This window comes from Suricata suricatta, chromosome 1 (genome assembly GCF_006229205.1).
Source record: "Suricata suricatta isolate VVHF042 chromosome 1, meerkat_22Aug2017_6uvM2_HiC, whole genome shotgun sequence".
In the NCBI taxonomy this organism is placed as follows: domain Eukaryota; kingdom Metazoa; phylum Chordata; class Mammalia; order Carnivora; family Herpestidae; genus Suricata; species Suricata suricatta.
The window spans coordinates 143,547,043-143,566,201 of NC_043700.1; the positions used below are offsets into that span (position 1 = coordinate 143,547,043).

At 34.0% G+C, this 19,159-nt stretch overlaps 1 protein-coding gene across 1 annotated transcript in view; it reads left to right on the forward strand.

The window, feature by feature from the left end:
- The window catches only part of EPHA5 (EPH receptor A5), a 302,370-nt gene that overhangs the window by 202,444 nt on the left and 80,767 nt on the right, over nucleotides 1-19,159 (forward strand). Inside the window, exons 5-6 of the mRNA XM_029945331.1 lie at nucleotides 6,741-6,865; nucleotides 14,595-14,754. Of these exons, the coding sequence (XP_029801191.1) occupies nucleotides 6,741-6,865; nucleotides 14,595-14,754 (285 nt within the window). The remainder of the gene's footprint in view (nucleotides 1-6,740; nucleotides 6,866-14,594; nucleotides 14,755-19,159) is intronic.

Below are 19,159 nucleotides of genomic sequence, written 5' to 3' on the forward strand. Positions count from 1 at the left end.
GAACTTCCTATACTCACTTCGTTATCTTCCTATAAATGTAAACATATTTTAATTAAAATAAATTAAGCAAACAGACAGAACATTAGCCCACAATGGGAACTGTAACTAGCCTGAAGGATCAGTATCTTACTTATCATACTAGGAGTTAAATGGCAGCTCCACTGCTGAATCTGTAATACAGAAATGGTAATGTTTCCACAGACCCAAAATGTGAAATTCAGAGGTTATTTGAATGATTTTATTCTATTCACAACTTGATTTCTTTAGTATTTTTGTTCTTCCTACCCTGTGGCAGTAATAGTTTTGTGATTTAGCATCACCACCCAACAAAATTTTACTAGCAGAAATGTTTTAACTCATCATTCTCATTTTGTTCCAGCCTCACTTAATGAAAGCTTGAGCAGGTAAAGAATTAGCGAAAGGTATCAGTGGGAAGATGACTAATATGAATTAAACATGCCCTTCATACTGAAAAATCTGGTTACAGTTTATTATTATTATTATTGTTGTTATTTTATTATTTGAGATAGAAAGAGCATGAAGGGGGAACGGGCAGAGGGCGAGCAAGACAGAATCCCAAGGATGCTCCACACAGGGTCTTGATTCCACCACCCTGAGATCATGACCTTAGCCAAAATCAAGGTTTCAATGCTTAATTGACTGAGCCATCCAGGTGCCCCAATTACAGTTATTTTAATGAGCACAATATCTGTAAAATACAAACTAAAGCACTGCTGTCCACAATTTTTGCATCATCATTATATCCCCAGGAGCTACCAGTGTTTCCACTTTCATCAGCTTTACCCACATGAGGCAGAGATGGTGTTGTCACAGAGGAATTTATTTCTGAACTTTCCTCCTAACCTCAGCATGGTCTTCTCTCTACACTCTGACCAAGCTGTAAAGAATGTTATTTAGCCTCTGAGAAAACTCAGTTTGGAAAACAACAAATTTTTTTTAAATTTTTAATGTTTTTAATTTATTTTTGAGAGAGAGAGGGAGAGAGAGAGAGAGAGATAGTGTGAGCAGGGGAGGGTCAGAGACAGAGGGACACACAGAATCTGAAGACAGTCTCCAGGCTCTGAGCTAGCTGTTAGCACAGAGCTTGATATGGGGCTTGAACCCAGGAACTGTGAGATCGTAACCTGAGCCAAAGCTGGTCACTCAACCAACTGAACCACCCAGTCACCCCAACAATTATATTTTTTAAATCAAGTTGTCTTTGAAAGCTATACAATTTCTATTTAACTTTTATGGAAGTAAATAACAAAGGATTCCACTTTAGGCTGGTTATATCTATGTTAATATTTAATTGATAACTTCACTTTAAAAGGGCTCATTATTTTTTTTAAAAATTGGTTAAGTTTTAAAATAAAACACAAATCCCTAAGTCATAAGATCTTAACATATGCACTTATGACAAACTCAGTTTTGAATGATTCATGATGATGTATGTATTTCCCATTCATTCATCCATGCAACCATTCAACATATATTAGATTAATTTTCTGGTAATTTTTTATAGTAGTTAACCAAATTAATTTCAACCTTAATGGAGCATACATATCAAATTCAACTTATGAATAGAAAAGGGGCAAAAGCATCAACTTGCTACTGTTTGTACTTCTGTATATTTGCTACTTGGCTACAAACACTGCGATAAACTACAGAGTCCATGGCTTACTCTTTCTTGTTTCCATGTCTTCTGGATGTTTCTTCCATAGTGCCAACTATGGCATGACTTTCTTTCATTAAGAAATCAATAAGGACTTTGAATGTAGGCCAAAATATGACTGTGAGAACTACCTGTCAATTACAATTACCATAGAAGTAAACAAACTGTAATTTCAAAGGTACCTTTAGAGAATTTTGGTTTTATATTCACACTGCCTGTCCTTCAGTTGCAGAAAACTCTGAGGAACTGGACATGTTTGAGAAAACAAGATAAAGTTAAATATATGAACACTCTGAAGCTGAATATCACGAAGCTCTGTGTTTATAAGCATAAAAAAATTACACATTCAAATACAAAGTCATTATCACCCTATTATAAGTATATAAAACATCAGTTAACTAACTTTTCTTTCCTACAGATTGTATCTGTTTCTATTTATTTATGTCTATAAAAGACATACTTCACCATTGAGTTTCATAGTTGATTTTGTTGACATAATAAAATAATGTTAAAATGTTTTATATATATCACTTTGATTTTATCAATCATTCATTCCATACATGTATATTAGACTTTGCTCTATCTCAGGCATTGTCCTGGGTCTAGGAATTCAGCAGTGAATAAAATAAACAATATCTCTGTCCTCATAAAAATTACATTCTACTTGAGGGAATTGAAGAAAGCAAATCTGTAATTCATATATGTATATCAGGTGGTGCAAGTGCAAGAGTGAAGGAAGAAAAGAAAACCCTGAAGGAACAGAGGGCATGGTGAGGAGAAAGGGACAAGAGTGAGAATTGGTTACTCAAATCATAGAGTGAATAGACAAGGTCTCAGGGAGGAACCCACAGGAGAGGGAAAGAACCCTCTAGAAGTCAGGGTGAGAAGCACTTCTGAGGCTAGAATACCAAGTCTTTAGACAGAAGTGTGTCTGACGTGCCCTAAGAACAGAAAGCCAGACAGAGCCAGCAGGAGATGAAGTAAGAAAATATACAGGCGTGCAGAAGATGTGGGTCCTTGTATGCAGCTCTGGATGTGTCTCTTACTCTTGAGTGAGCAAATGATATATATTTATATAGAAAGAGATATATCTACTTTATATATACAAATATATCTACATTATATATCTAATATGTAAATTACATATATTTATATATAATTTAATCTCACCAGATATTTGATATTGTTCGGACTTAAGGCTGTGACTCTGGCTACACACTATTCCCTATGGCTGGTATCTTTTCTACGTTATGTGCATTATACATATAATATATATAATATATAATACATAACATAAATTGTATTTTAATATTCTCTCTACACACACACACACACACACACACCACTCATTAGTCCATGATGGTCTTTCCTGTGTCTTATCAAAGCTAAACACTGCAAAAATAATGGTCATCTACATTGAGAAAAATATTAACCATCACATATTTGTATTTTCACACCCACAATCTATATAAATATCTATAGATTGACAAATGGATGTTAAATCAAATATCCATATAATTGGAATCCAGACACATCTAAAATAGCATACATATGTTTTTCTATTTTCATTAGAAAAGGTGCTAACAGATAGCAATTAACATAGAAGTAACTATGATTTCTAATAAAATATTTGTTTATTAGACATACAATATTATATTAGTTTCAAGTGCACAAGATAGTGAATCAATATTTTTTATACATTATGAAATGATCACCACAATAGGTCAAGTTACCTTCACTATACAAAATCATTACAATATTATTGATTATATTCCCTATGCCATACATTGCATCCCACGACTTACTCATTTTATAACTGGAACTTGACACCTCTTAGTCCTCTTCACCTCTTTCACCTATTTCCCTGTCTCTCAGCTCTTTGACAACCACTACGTTATTCTCTGTATCATTTAGTCTGTTTCTGGCTTGTTTTTTTTTTTTTTTGGTAAGTTTGTTTTGTTTTTTTAAACTCCAGACTTAACTGAAATCATACAGTATTTGTCTTTCTCTGTCAGACTTATTTCACTTAGTATACTACCCTTTAGGTCCATCCACGTTGTCACAAAGCTTTCATTTTCTTATGGCTGAGTAATATCCCATGTGTGTATACACACACACACACACACACACACACATATACCAGGCATATGCTATATATATATGATACATATACATGTGACATATATATATCACATAAGTAAATATATAACATTTTTTATATCTATTCATCTACTGATGGATCCTTAGGTTGCTTCCTTATCTTGGTTATTGTAAATTAAGCTGCAATGAACAGAGAGATCTTTTCAAATTAGTGTTTTCACCCTTTTTTTTTTTTGGATAAATACCCAGAAGAGGAATTGCTAGACTTTTTGGAAGTTTTATTTTGAATTTTGGAGGAATCTCCATATTGTTTTCATAGCAGCTATACCAGTATATCCACCAACAATATATGAGGGATCCCTTTTCCCACATCATTTGCCAAAACTTGCTATTTCTTGTCCTTTTGATAATGGCCATCCTGGCAAGTGTGAAGTGGTATCTCATTGAGGTTTTGATGTGCACTTTTGTGATGATTAGTGATGTTGAGCATCTTTTAATGTGCCTATTGGCTATCTCTGTGTCTTCTTGGAAATGCATTTATTCAGGTCTTCTATCCATTTTTGTTTTAATCAGGTTATGCCTTTTGTTATTAAGCTGTGTGAGTTCTTTATATATTTTGGATATACCTTTTAATCAGGTGCAAAGGTTTACTGTGCAAAGGTAGTTTGATGTAGTCTCATTATTTTTAAGTTTATTTATTTATTTTGAGAGACAGAGGTGGGGAGAAGGGGCAGAGAGAGGGAGACAGAATCCCAAGCAGGCCCCCTACTATCGATGCAGATCTGGATCCAGAGCTCAAACCCATTTGCCATGAGATCATGACCTGAGCTGAGATCAAGGGTCGGACTCCACTAACTGAACTATCCAGGGGCATCGTAGTCCCATTATTGTTTTTTAATTGCTTTTGGGAGCACCTACGTGGCTCAGTTGGTTAAGCATCTGGCTTTGGCTCAGGTCATGATCTCATGGTTCATGAGCTTGAGCGCCGTGTCAGGCTCTGTGCTGACAGCTCAGGGCTGGGAGACTGCTTTGGATTCTGTCTCCCTCTCTCTTGGCCCCTCCTCTTCTTGTGTTCTGTCTCTCTCTCTAAAAAATAAACAACTTTAAAAAATTAAAAATTTTGCTTTTGTGCTTTTGCCTGATGAGGTAAAAATATCTAAAAAATATCACCAAGAACAATGTCTATGTTTTCTTCTATGAGTTCTATGGTTTCAAATGTTATATTCATGTCTTTAATGCATTTGTAGTTATTTTTTGTGAATGGCATAAGATAATGGTTCAGCTTCATCCTTTCACATATGGGTATACAGGTTTCTGAACACCATTTATTGAAAATATCCTTTCTCCATTGTATGTCCTTTCTTCATTTGTAAAAAAAAAAAAAATGGCCATGTATGAGTGGACTTTCTATTCTGTTCCATAGATCTATATATCTATTTTTGTTCGAGTATCATAACATTTGATCACTATATTTTTGTAGTATAGTTTGAAATCAAGAAGTATGATACTCCCAGTTTTGTTATTGCTTTGGCCATTTGATGGCTTTTGTGATTGTCTATGCATTTTAGGATTACTTGTTATAATTCTATGAAAATGTCATTCATATTTTGATAGGGATTGCATTGAATCTGTAGATTGCTATTGGTGGTATGGACATTTTAACAATATTAGTTTCTCCAATCTATGAGCATAGCATATCATTCAAATTATGTTATGTTTTCAATTTCTTTCATCAGTGTCTTACAGTTTTCAGAATACAGACCTTTCACCTCTTTGATTAGTTTTATTCTTTCATATTTTATCTTTTTTAAATGTAATTGTAGACATGATTGTTCTTTTAATCTCCCTTTCTAATAGCTCATTACTAGTATATAGAAACATAAAGATTTCTGTGTACTCATTTTATATACTGCCACTTGACTAAACTAATTTTAGTTTGACAGCATTTTTGGTAGAGTCTTTAGCTTTTTCTATATGTAGTATCATGTCATCTGCAAATAATGACACTTCTACTTTTTTTCCAATTTGAATGTATTTTATTTCTTTTTCCTGCCTAATTGCTATACCTAGGACTTCTAATATTATATTTAATAAAAGTTGTAGAGGTAGGCATCCTTTGCTTCTTCTTTATCTTAGAGGAAAAAATTTCATATTAGGAAAATGTTTATTTTATCTTCTATTGTTTTTTTAATGTTTTTTATTTATTTTTGAGAGAGTGAGAGAGTCAGTGTGAGCAGGGGAGGGTCAGAGAGAAAGGGAGACACAAAATCCAAAGACAGGCTCCAGGCTCTGAGCTAGCTGTCAGCACAGAGTCTGATGTGGGGCTCGAACCCACGAACCATGAGATCATGACCTGAGCCGAAGTTGGACGCTTTAGGAACTGAGCCGCCCAGGGGCTCCTTTCTTCTACTGTTTTTGAGAAACACTACAAGTTTTATAACATGTGTTTGATGGCAACACCCACTATATTTAACATATAATTTTATCAAGGATTATAGGACCCTTATTAAAAAATTACAAAGATTTTTAATGTTGTGAAAATATGGTAATACAGATAAGCATAATGGAATATATTATACAGAGCCAATAAATTTTAGAAACATGCAAAATATATAAGGTCATCAAAAACATCTTATTCCTAAGAAAAGTAAGATAGTTCATTTATGTTTCTAAACTTTATAGAAAAATCTAGACTTAAGATTCTATGTGACTATCATTTGAACAAAATTCTTAAGAAATTTGATTTACATTCGTAACACATTTTACAATCTGTGGAAGTTTTTATTACATAGATAATGTAAAATGGTTTTCAGATTAAAAGAAAATTAAATTGTTTTTTCAGTTTTTTGCTAAATTGTTAATGTAGTAATTATACTATATACTATGAATGCCATTATGCATTGTACTACATTGTAACTTTAGGACTCTGTTAATCATGCCATTCTTTATTTATACTGTTTTGCAGCCCCCTCTCCGGTCACCAATGTGAAAAAGGGGAAGATTGCAAAAAACAGTATCTCTTTGTCTTGGCAAGAGCCAGATCGTCCCAATGGAATCATCCTGGAGTATGAAATTAAATATTTTGAGAAGGTGAGACTCAGAATAAACAATGTCCTTTCTTCTTCTCCTTCTCCCTCTCCTCCTTTTCCTTCCTGTCTTCCTCCTCCCTTTTCCCCTTCCCTTTCCCATCCTCCTTCCCCCTTACCCTTCCTTTTCTCCTTCCTCCTCCTCCTTATTCATTTCATTTTAGCAACTGCAATTACCAAAATTTTAGAAAAGCATATTGCAACTTTATGTATAAATCAATGACATGATTTTGGAGGCTAGAAGTGTACAAGAAGCATTCTATTGGTGTTTCACTTCCACCAATAAGTTTATACTGCAGACTACTACCATATAGTCTAATATCAGCTTAACTAGGTACCACAGTATTAAAAAATGAAGTCATTGGACATTTTGAAAGTGTTGCAAACACTTAAGTTCTGCAGTAGTGACTGCCATGTATGACAAGGAAAAACACATAAGGTTTTGACTATTAATCCTGCATAATACCTATGCTCTTAAGGAGATATGGGTAGATAAGATATGAATATAAAGTATAATTTTTAAAATCCATATAAAAATTGAATACTGTATTATAAACCTTATTTTAAAATTCGAAGGTACTGGGGCACTTCGGTGGCTCAGTTGATTGAGCATCCGGCTTCTGCTCAGGTCATGATCTCATATTCATGGGTTTGAGCCCTGCATCAGGCTCTGTGCTGACCGCTAGCTCAGAGCCTGGAGTCTGTCTTCAGATTCTGTGTGTCCGTCTGTCTCTGACCCTCCCTTCTCATGCTGTCTCTCTCTCTCTCTCTCTCTCTCTCAAAAAAATAAATAAAACATTAAAAAAAACTTCAATAAAGAATCTCTTAAAATTTGAGGGCACAAAATCAGAATTGTATGCTTCACATTCCCTTTAATTTCTCAATTATTTCTTTGCTGAGTTATCTTTTAGGCCCACTCTTACAAGTTTTGCCACAATTGTTGTGAGATCTAAAGGCAATAATTATCCCTTTTCCTCTTTCCTGAATCCACAACCTAATGAGCTATTGATAAATAAATAGTAAAAATGGAAAATAAAGGTGAATTTAAATGTCTAGAGCAGAACTCTACTATATAGCTTGAATATGTAGTCACTGTGGGTCTTCCCACACTTCCTACCCCATTTTACTTTGATTTTTATGAGTCTGGATCTGAATGACAAACACTCCTTAAAACAACCTGACTTCTAGTAGAAGGGATAGAGAAGTGTGCTCAAACCAGACTCTCGCTGATGGGGCGGAAACTCTGACTCAGCGTATGTATCTTATGAAAATAGAAGTAGAAAAGATTACAAACATATGCAGAGATGCAGATCCCAAAAGAAAAGGAAAGAACTCCACCATACTTACTCAATTACTTTCCTTAGACTCAAGGAGCCATCACTAGAGTGATAGTGAAGAGGGTAGGAAGAAGTTAAAAACGGACTTGGCAATCCCAAAGAAATCACTCACACGAGGACACTGAAAAAGAGAAAGGGAATAAGTAGTCCTCCTTGTACTAATGCAGAACTATCAGGAAAAATACTTATGTTTTACGAATGAAAAGTTACTTAAATATTTGACATTCTGTGTATATGTGTAGATGGAAGAGTGTAGGTAAATACTATGAAATACATTAAATTAATGCCTAACATTATGAAGAGTTTTATTGCTTATTTCACTCATTGGTTTAACAATTACCTTATAAAGATAATGACAGAGGGTAAAACAACAGTGGGGGAGAAAGGGAGACAAAAGGGCAGTCTACATATCCTTCCTAGGTTTTGAAAGCCTATACAATGTTCTTATACGGATTTTATAAATAGGTGAATAAACAATTACTTTTGATGTAGTTATCCTTCTAGGAATGACTTGATGGCAACATTACAAATAACTATCAGATCATTACAGAACAGAAATGAAGATACCTCTACTTCATAAAAAAAAAGACATATCCTCAAATATGTGATCATCAAAGAGAACCTGTGAGACAAAATGATGTTGGGATAGGGGCACCTGGCTGGCTCAGTCGATGGAACAGGTGACTCTTGATTGAGTTTGTGAGCTCAAGCCCCACATGGGGTGTAGAGATTATTGAAAATAAAATCTTTAAAAAATTGTGTTGGGGTATCATTTATACTATTATAAAAAACAATAAGGTAAATCAAGTAAAATCGTTACGTTAATAATCCTCACTGATTCCTGCTTCTCTGGGGGTAGTAGTCCAAACTGCATTGTAAATTCTAGAGGTCTACAATTTGAATGCATGCTTTATCCAAAAATAGTTTGTTAAGTTAAGGTTTACTTCCCTTGTTTATTTTTTTTGTAAATTTTAATATGGTATACTAAAGCAAAGCTGAATACATAGACTGAATTTTTTTGTAAATATTTGGTTTCAAATTTTTATTGTTACTGAAATTGATTTTAAAAAAGGTGTTGAAATGCATAATGGCATTTAAACATAAACATCCCACACGGGTGCTGGCTGGCTCAGTCAGTGGAGCAGCCACTCTTGATCTCAGGGTCCTGAGTTCAAGCCCCGCACTGGGCTTAGAGCCTTCATTACAAAAAAAAAAAAAAAAAAAAAAATACATAAAAGGGATATTAAAAAATTTAAAAATAGCTATGCACCAAAACTCTATATTTGAATATACATCTTAGATGAAATCAAGTTCAACACCAAGAAGACTAAAATTTGACAAGTCATTATTTTTCTTTATAGCTTTTCTTCCCCTGAAGCAACTAGCTGGACCAAGGTCTAGTTTTCTTTATTGCTTTTAATGAAATTATCCTACTTTTTCTCTTTTTAAGTAATCTTTTATTGTTTCTACTATTGTTCCTCAGCATATGCATGTCTCCTATATGTAATGCTCATTAAAGCAAGGATTTATAATTTTTTTCTTCTTTTTCTTAAGCTACTGCTTGTGTTAAAATAGTGTTTCTCAACCAAGTGGTGGGGAAGTCTTTTTCTCTTTATATTCCTTCTAATAAGTTGTATACATGTTGTGGCATTATTTTCTTTATAGTTCAATTTTTTAAATTAACCAAATTCATGAAAACTTAGTTTTATACTTAATATTTTCTATTTAATGCTGCATTAATATATTCTTTTATCTGTGTAACTCAATGTAAGAAAAAATAATTTGGCAAAAATATTTCTATATATAGTCTCAGTAAATGAATAAAAAGTTTTCCATTTACATTTGTTAAAAGCAGTGAAACCATTATATAATATATTATTTGGGGGTAGTTATTAACTTCTTTTGGTCAGTGTTTTCCGTTTTACAGTGAAAATATTAATTCCCAGAAATTTCTGTCAAGCAAAATTATTGAGCATACTAATAAAATACGTGAAAGTTTTTTAATACTTTGAGAAGAAAAAAAAGAATAATGAGGTTTTATAGCATGTATTGAGGTGGGGGTCCTGATAGGTTTCCAGAGCTCATTTTGAACCTTCAGAATGACATCGCCATTTTATTGGATGGCTCTTGGCCAGACACAGGTGGCAGAGCTTTCCAGGGCTCATGCATTTGCCAGCTGGCATTTCTGCCGGCGATTGCCCTGCTCTAATAGAGGTCACTGGGCCTCTCTGCTCCTGCATGGTGATGGGCCCGTTGCCATCTCTTAATTAAAGGCAGAGGCACAGGGAAGCTGCCCCGTGGCAGGGTGTTTGCCAGCTGGCTCCTTCTGCCGAGGCCCTCCCCTCACTGCATGTGAGCAGTGTTTGCTAAGCAGCTGGGGAATGTAGCTCATTTGCTCAGCAGGAGTATGAAGGCAGCAAAAGCTATTGCCCTGACCAGGATCTGGCAGCCTGATAGCCGAGGATGATGCAGACGTGTATATTGGGTTTGTGATATCAAGGAAATTATAGTACATCAGTGACTAAAAGGAGTGGACAGAAGCAAATTTTGGAAGCTACTTAGGTAGTTCAAAATGTGCATTTTTGGTTTCAATCCCTTATATATGCTTTGGTGAGTCCATCTGATTATATAGCATTTGACTATAAGAGAGACAAAGTACAACTACAACTCAGATAAGGAGCCAATGAAATATACATAATGTTAATATATAAATGTGGTACCATTTTGTGTTTATTGATATTAGATCATGCATTATTTCAAGGAACAGCATTCCAGTTTCCTTGTAATGAGATTTCCCCCCTTTTTAGCAAAAATATCAAATTATAATAATTTTACAAAACATATTAATTCTGACTCCAGTAGTTAGGGGTTTATATTTTTTTTGAGAGAGAGAGAGTGAGAGCGAGAGAGAGAGAGGGACCCAGAAAGAGGGAGATACAGAATCTGAAGCAGGCTTCAGGCTCTAAGCACAGAGCCTGATGTGAGCTCAAACTGATGAACCCCAAGATCATGTCCTGACCCAAAGTCGATGCTTAACTGGCTGAGCCACCCGGTGCTTCTCAATAGTTAGGAATTTACAAGAATGTTCTACTTTTTTTTCTGTTTATTAAGTTTGCCATCATGGTACAGAGTCAAGTTAAATTTACTTAGAAACTGTTATGTTATGGAGATTGTGTTGGGTGCCATGTGCATCAGCTCTATCTCTATATCTACGTGCTCACAGTGAGGTTGAGTTTATCCATATTTACACACTTCGTAGACAACAGCGTGTCTTGAATTCTAACACTGACATTCCTATGCTCATTTATAAAACCAAACCCTTCTTTCTTTACATAATTTTTTTTTAAGTTTTTTTTGTTTATTTTGAGGAGAGGGGAGAGAAAGCACACACAAGCAGGGGAAGCACAGAAAGAGGGAGAAAGAAAATCCCAAACAAGCTTCTTGCTCTCAGCACGGAGCGCAACGCGGGGCTCAAACTCAACAACTATGAGCTCGTGACCTGAGCTGAAGAGTTGGACACTTAACTGACTGAGCCACCCAGGTGCCCCAATTAATGTTAATATTTTATGTAAAAATCATAATTATAACAGATATACCAGAAACTTTGGTTTTGTCTAGATTTTTATAGTAGCTTATCTTTAAACAAAATGCAAATAACATTTTTCACTGAAATTCTCACTAATCTTATTGAATATAATTCTTGTCTATTCAGTCATAAGCTTGAGCAGCCAGAGAATATCAGGAACTGCAATAGTTTCTAGAAACCATTTACCTCTTCTGGAAGGAACACCTCAAGAAATTGTCTGCTTTTTTACTTTTTTTTCCCCCTAGCATAGAGAAGGGGCAATAGCTGGTATAGGAGAGTCAGTGAATCTTTGGGAATAAAGAAAATGACTTACATCAATAAGTAAAACTTATAGGCTTTCATGACCCTACCTTAAATTCTTTGCAAAACTGTAATAATATTTCCTGTACCATAAAGATTTGGCAATTAAATTAATCTGTGCATTGAAAAAATAATGTTTGCATAGAATGAATCTGAAAGCCTGTTTGCATTAGATTTTAGAATATCTCGGGCACCTGGGTGGCTCAGCTGGGTAAGCATCCAACTCCCCCTCACATCATAATCTCATGGTTCATGAGTTCACGCCTTGAGTCAGGCTCTGTCTGTGCTGACAGCTCAGAGCCTGGAGCTTGTTTCGAATTCTGTGTTTCCCTCTTTCTCTACCCTCTCCCACTCTCACACACACACACACTCTCTCTCTAAAAACAAATAAACATTAAAAAAAGAAATTAGAACATCCCTATTTAGATAGAAATTTGGATACATTTAACTCTAAGATGTTATATATATTTGACTATATTAAATGAGTAATGGTAAGCCTGCTTTAAAACAAATAAATGTTAATAGGTTGCATATTTTGTTTTATTTATTTTATTTTTTATGTATTTTATTTATTTTTTGAGAGACAGAGAGAGACAGCACGAGCAGGGGAGGGTCGGAGAGAGAGGGAGACACAGAATCTGAAGCAGACTTCAGGCTCTGAGCTAGCTGTCAGCACAGAGCCCGACACGGGGCTCGAACCCACGAACCTTGAGATCATACACCTGAGCTGGATGCTTAACCGACTGAGCCACCCAGGCGCCCCTAGGTGGCATATTTTATATTGCACTAGTGGCAGTATAGAACATGATTACTGTAGACTTTGATGTGTCAAATTAGACAGAAAAAAATTAAATAATAATGGCAATCAAAAATATACTTTATGTTACGTTAACACTTGTATTTTCACATACATTACTTATTTTATTCTTATACTATCTCTATGAGATATCTAGGCACCAATTTCTATCCCAATTTTACATATAAGGAAACTGAGGACAAAAATAAACATGAACTTGTAGGTTAGCACGTGATTTCAGGGTCCACACTAAAGTCACAACATGGCATGCTGCTATTGATTGTAAATTTCATGGGAAGTTGAAGTTACATTCAACATGCAAGCATGGTTTGCATTTATTTTGCATTTTAATAGTGTTATGAAGACTAAATAATAACCATATTCCCTATTAGAGGGCTTGAGAAGGAATTGTTATTTTCTTGTTTTCAATTCTTTTATCATTTTAGAAAAACAAATCCTCTACATGTATTCCCATTAGATTTAAAATGAATTCTCTGAAATATCTTTAAAATGATGGTTTACAGTCATCAATCAAGATACTGTAAGTAAAGAGCAATTCCTACAGAGGGAAGAATCTCTAACCATTATCTATCATGAATTCATTCTTTAATATCTATCAGAAATGTAGTAAGTGTAGAAACACCATCAGCAAAAACAATGTTAGCCAAGATTTCACACAGCAAAATATAAGGGAGAAGAAAGTTTAAAACAGGAACTTTGTGTGTTTAGATCTTTGTCAGCCTAAGATTTTCTATTCAGTGTGTTAACCTCAGAGATAAGAAGTTATGGATGGTTAGTCTAGACTTGGATAGCAGTCAAAATAGGAAGTTCCTATTTGTTTCATTTTCCAAAACTATCTTTACAGTAATTTTGTTTTTACTTCATCTTTATTAACTAACTCACCCAGCTCAAACACATAAATGTAAAAAAATAGAAAGTTTAAAAAAAATTTTAAAAAGTTTATTTGCAGTTTTTCTTTAGTAATCTATTTGAACCTAATGAATTAAAATTAAATTTCTCCAGCAAAGTACTCATTCCTTCTCTCCAGCCCTAAATATAACTAGAAATAAAGTCACCAAAGATATAAAGCATAAGTCTTACCAGGTGATATATGAGGCATTGTTACCTTACTCCATGAATAGGCAGCATGTTAAAGGTGCTTCCATAAGATATTTATAAGAAAAATAACCATACAAATACCAATACTAAAATAGAGTCTGTAAAATAATTGATCTCCTGCAGGGATGCCTGGGCAGCTCTGTTGGTTAAGTGATGAGACTCTCGATTTCGGGTCAGGTCATGATCTCATGATTTGTGAGTTTGAGCCCCATATCAGGGTCTGTGATAACAGAGTGGAGCTTGCTTGGGATTCTCTCTCTGCCCTTTCCCTTCACTCTCTCTCTCTCTCTTTCTCTCTCTCAAAAAAATGTTAAAAAAATTTATCCCATGAAAATCATATTTAAAAGTTTGCAAATTTATTTCTGCCAAAGACAAGTAAGGTGGATGAGTGGAGAACATGTTACCAATTCTGGGTTCTAGAAAACACTTTTAGATATTATGTAGATAGCAGACCTAGGATGTAATTTGTTTTCTAAGATTGTGTGTATACTAATAGCAAGTCTATTAGTTTCTGATTTATTTTCTGATTTATGATTCTAAGTTTTGTTGTCATTAGTAATTCACATGTTGACTTTTTTATTGTATGTAATCTAAGGACCAAGAAACCAGCTATACAATTATCAAATCTAAAGAGACGACTGTAACTGCCGAGGGCTTGAAGCCAGCTTCAGTGTATGTCTTCCAAATTCGAGCTCGCACAGCAGCAGGCTATGGTGTCTTCAGTCGAAGATTTGAGTTTGAAACCATCCCAGTGTGTAAGTCATTTTAATTACTGTCAACTCATGTCTCTGTAATGGTTACCAGAAAGCAGTCAGTGGATCAATACTCTCTCCGGGCCTTCTGTCAGTCTCCTGCTCCTCTCTCTCTCCCAGGCTTGACCCGTTCAGGTAGGAAGCGTCTGTCACGCCATTATGGTAGGTTAGTAGGTTAACACATCGGTCCCTGCTTCTCATCACATTTAGTCTACTGGGAGATGAAACATCAGGAGATCCTTAAGAAATGTTTAAACCTTGCTTCTAAAGACTTTCCTTCCACAGCTGCCATTCTTTATTGAATTATTGCATTTATTTTTACTTGTTTTATTGAACAATGCTACCAGGCTTAGTCTTTCTATGAAAATTCTACAGGGAGCATTTGTCAGTTTGGCAAGAAAATGGTGCCCTCAGCAACCAATCTGATTGTTTTTAAAAATCAGCGGCTCTGGCTGTATCCCTGTGTGAAGGATCTAGAAATGTTTCTGGAAAACCTTTGTGCCATTTTTTCCCCAAATAAAATAGAATAAAACATTTCTCTCTTTAATGTCAATCAAAATATTTGGATTACTTTTCCTAAAGCACACATGAAAAGTAGGATTAGAAGAAGATAAATAAAAGTTTTGTTAAAAAAAATAACACCAGGAATATTGTGAAATATCAAATTTGTGTGTGTGTGTGTATGTGTGTGTGTGTACTTTAATTTGGTGGGTCACAGTTAAGAATACTGGCTTTAATGAGTCACCATTATAAGGGAATACTATCTTCTCATTCAGGTATGTTAAGACAACGTTATCTAAAAATTATTATCTTGAACATACACTTTAAGAAGACTTTTCTCTTTTTATGAATATAAATTATTGTCAAACAGGCTTACATATAACACCTAGTGCTCATCCCAACGAGTGCCCTCCTCCATCCCTATCACCCATTTTCCCCTCTCCTCCACCCCCATCAACTCTGTTTGTTCTCAGTATTTAAGAGTCTCTTATGGTTTGCCTCTGTCCCTCTCTGTTTGTATCTAGGTTCCCCCCCCCTTATCCCTTCCCCCATGGTCTTCTATTCAGTTTCTCAAGTTCCACATATGACTGAAAACATATGATATCTGTCCTTCTCTGACTAATGTATTTCACTCAGCATAATACCTTCCAGATCCATCCACATTGCCACTAATGGCATGATTTCATTTTTTCTCATTGGAGAAAGACTTTTCTAATTTGGTACTCAATTAATAATAATGATGCATGATATTATTCATTGAATAATTTTTAAAATTTATAATTAATTTATATTATACATGGGTCATAAAATTTTATGATGAGCTTTTATTTTTCATATACATTATCAAATATGTCTTTAATAAAGTCCTAAATTTAAATGCAAACTTAAAAACAGGAATACAAAAATCTTTATTTTAGATATGCTATTCAAAATGAGGATTGGGTGGAAAATTTTAAACTATTCTTTCTCTGTCAAGCTTTAGTTTATATTTTATAAATGTCATAGTATCCACTCTTTTAATTTTGTTATGCATACAAATAAATCTTTAAAATTGGCTCTGTATATCATCCCTTTTTCCCGACAGCAATGATAAAACACACCAGCAAATAAACCTAGCGTGAATGAAGCCATCCAGCCAACCACATTAGCTCTTTTTTTCTGATTTCTTTTAACATAAGCTGTCTTGAAACGTTGAGACTATCACTGAACCTTTTGTAGCTCTCACTTGCCAACATTTGCCAACACTTTTGTACTTCTTTTATGAATTTTTTCCCAAAGCATTACTTCCTTTTATCCAGTTCTTTACCTACATGATTCAAATATGTGTAACCAAATTGCTGAAATAAAGTTCTTCTGTTTTCTAAATGAAATTTTTTGTTAAGATAAGTGTAGTTTCACATGCAATTGTAAGGAATGCTGCAGAGTGAACTCTTGTACAAATTTTTCAGTTTCTCCCAATGGTAACATTTTGCAAAATTATAGCATAAGATCGCAATTAGGATATTAACATTGATGCAATCTTCCAATCTTACTCTACTTTCCTTGTACTCCTTTTTATGCATATATTACATAAATGTGTGTGTATGTGTGTGTATGTGTATTAAGTTCAACACAATTTGTTCAATTGTGTATATATGGTAGATATACAAACATGGTCATATATATACCATGGTCAAGATACTTCCCAGTGCCATCGTCAAAGCACCTTTGTGTTGCCATATTATAACTATACCAACTGCCTTTGGGAGCAGCTTCTGTCCCATAACTAATGACTGACAACCACTAATTTCTAAATATTCTAAAATTTTGATGTTTCAGAAATATTCCATAAATGGAATCATATAGTATGTGACCTTTTAGTTTAGAATTGGCTTTTTTCACTTAGTATAATTTCCTGGAGAATCATATGAATTGTTATGTACATCAAGTTTGTTCCTTTTTGTTGTTGCTGTTGAGTAATATTCTTTGGTATGTGTGGGCCACAATTTATTTAATAATTCACCTGTTGAAGGACAGCTGGGCTGGTACCAATTTTTGCTGTTATCAGTAAGGTGCTGTGAGTATTCGTGTACGTGTTTTTACATCAACCTAAGTTTTCATTTTCCTGGGATATATACCCAAGAGTACAATTGCTGTATTATATGCAATTTTATGTTTAATTTTGAATTTGTGGGAAACTTCCAAATGAGTTTCCAGAGTGGTTGTACTATTTTACAGTCCCACCAGCAATGCAGCAATGTATGAGTGATCAATTTCTCCACATCTTCATCAGCCTTTGCTGTTGTCACTATATTTTTCCTTTAGTCATTTTTGACAGGTGGCTAGTGATATCTCATTATGGTTTCAATTTGAAATCCCCATTGGCTCATGATGTTTACCGTCTTTTCATGTACCTCTCTGTCTCCCAGGTTGTTCTAAATCTCCCCATTAATTCACGTGTGCTCATATTACATATCAAAAATTATGGCTTTGATCAAATTATCTTATTAAGAAAATTGATAGGTAGTTACAGCTGTGGGAGAAAGACCCAAATTTTCAGCTAGGCCTTCAAAAGCTTCATAATCTGGCTGTAACAAATCTTTTCAGATTAATGATTATCTAAATATATATATATCTAAAATGTGGAAAATATCTACATCATATAGATTTATAATCAGGAGTATGAGAAACAAAATGAGATAAACAACATGACTTTTCAATATATACTACCTTAAATTTCCAAGGGTAATTTAAGTATATAGTTATTAAAATACATTATTTACTAACGAATATTAGTGTCTGTAACTAATATCCTTTTAATAGTAGTGTTACATAGCCCTAAATTTGCTTTTAAACATTCCTAAAAAATTCCTCAATTATTCTCCCAAAACTACATCACTGATTAAAAAAGATAGGAAATATGAGTAACTAGAAATTTGTATCTTTAAAGATTAAAAAACATAATCATATATTAAAGCAATAATCATGGATCATACTGGGTTTATAATTTTTTCCCTGATGCTACAGAATGAAGATGTGTGAGGGTATTGACATTACCTTATCAATTCTATATATTTTCAAGTTAGTTGATATACTGGGGATATTACAGATATTGTCAGGGCAAACAGGAATAAATAGTATAAAATCTTGACAAATTACATTTTGTTAGAAATAGCTCACAAAATATTTAGTACATTTAAAATAATAAAATACTTAAAGCCCATCAAAGAACTTAGAAAAAACTATAAATTTTTTAAAAAATGAAAAAGTATTATTGAAACTCTTCCTCATAGGCCTTTGACTTAACTGTCTATTATACAAAAATATCTGATTTAAGTGAATGGTATATAAATAATGTAAATGTGGATGGTTGTAAATTGATATTACTAACAAAATATTTTCATAAAATGTACTAATCATTTGAAAATTTTGGTATGCATTAAAAATATTTTATTGCAAGATAATATCCCATAACTAAGTGCATATTTTAACAAACTGTTAAATTAGATAAGATTTTGTCAATTATTAAAAATAAAGCATTTGACAGTACTTTTTTCCTCAAAATTAATACTTTGGTTAACCAGAAAGTATTTATCCCTACCTCTGATTAATCATGCCTCCTTTCTTCTAAACAATAACTCAGAGTTCCCAAAATGGCACATGGAGACCAGAAATATTCATTAGAATTTGTTTAGAAGGACTTTTGAAGGCTAGATGGAGAATTTGGGAATTTATTTTTCATAGGTAGTAGGAATTTATTAACTCTTTGATCAGAGAAACATGATCAAAGTGTTATATTTGGCCTTTTATGTTTTGAGCACATAGAAGGCAAAGGGAACACTTATAATACCAGTGAATCATAGTTAAGAAGATCTTAATCAAATAGCGAGTGTTGGATGGAAAAATAGAATTTGTGAGGAAGAACAAA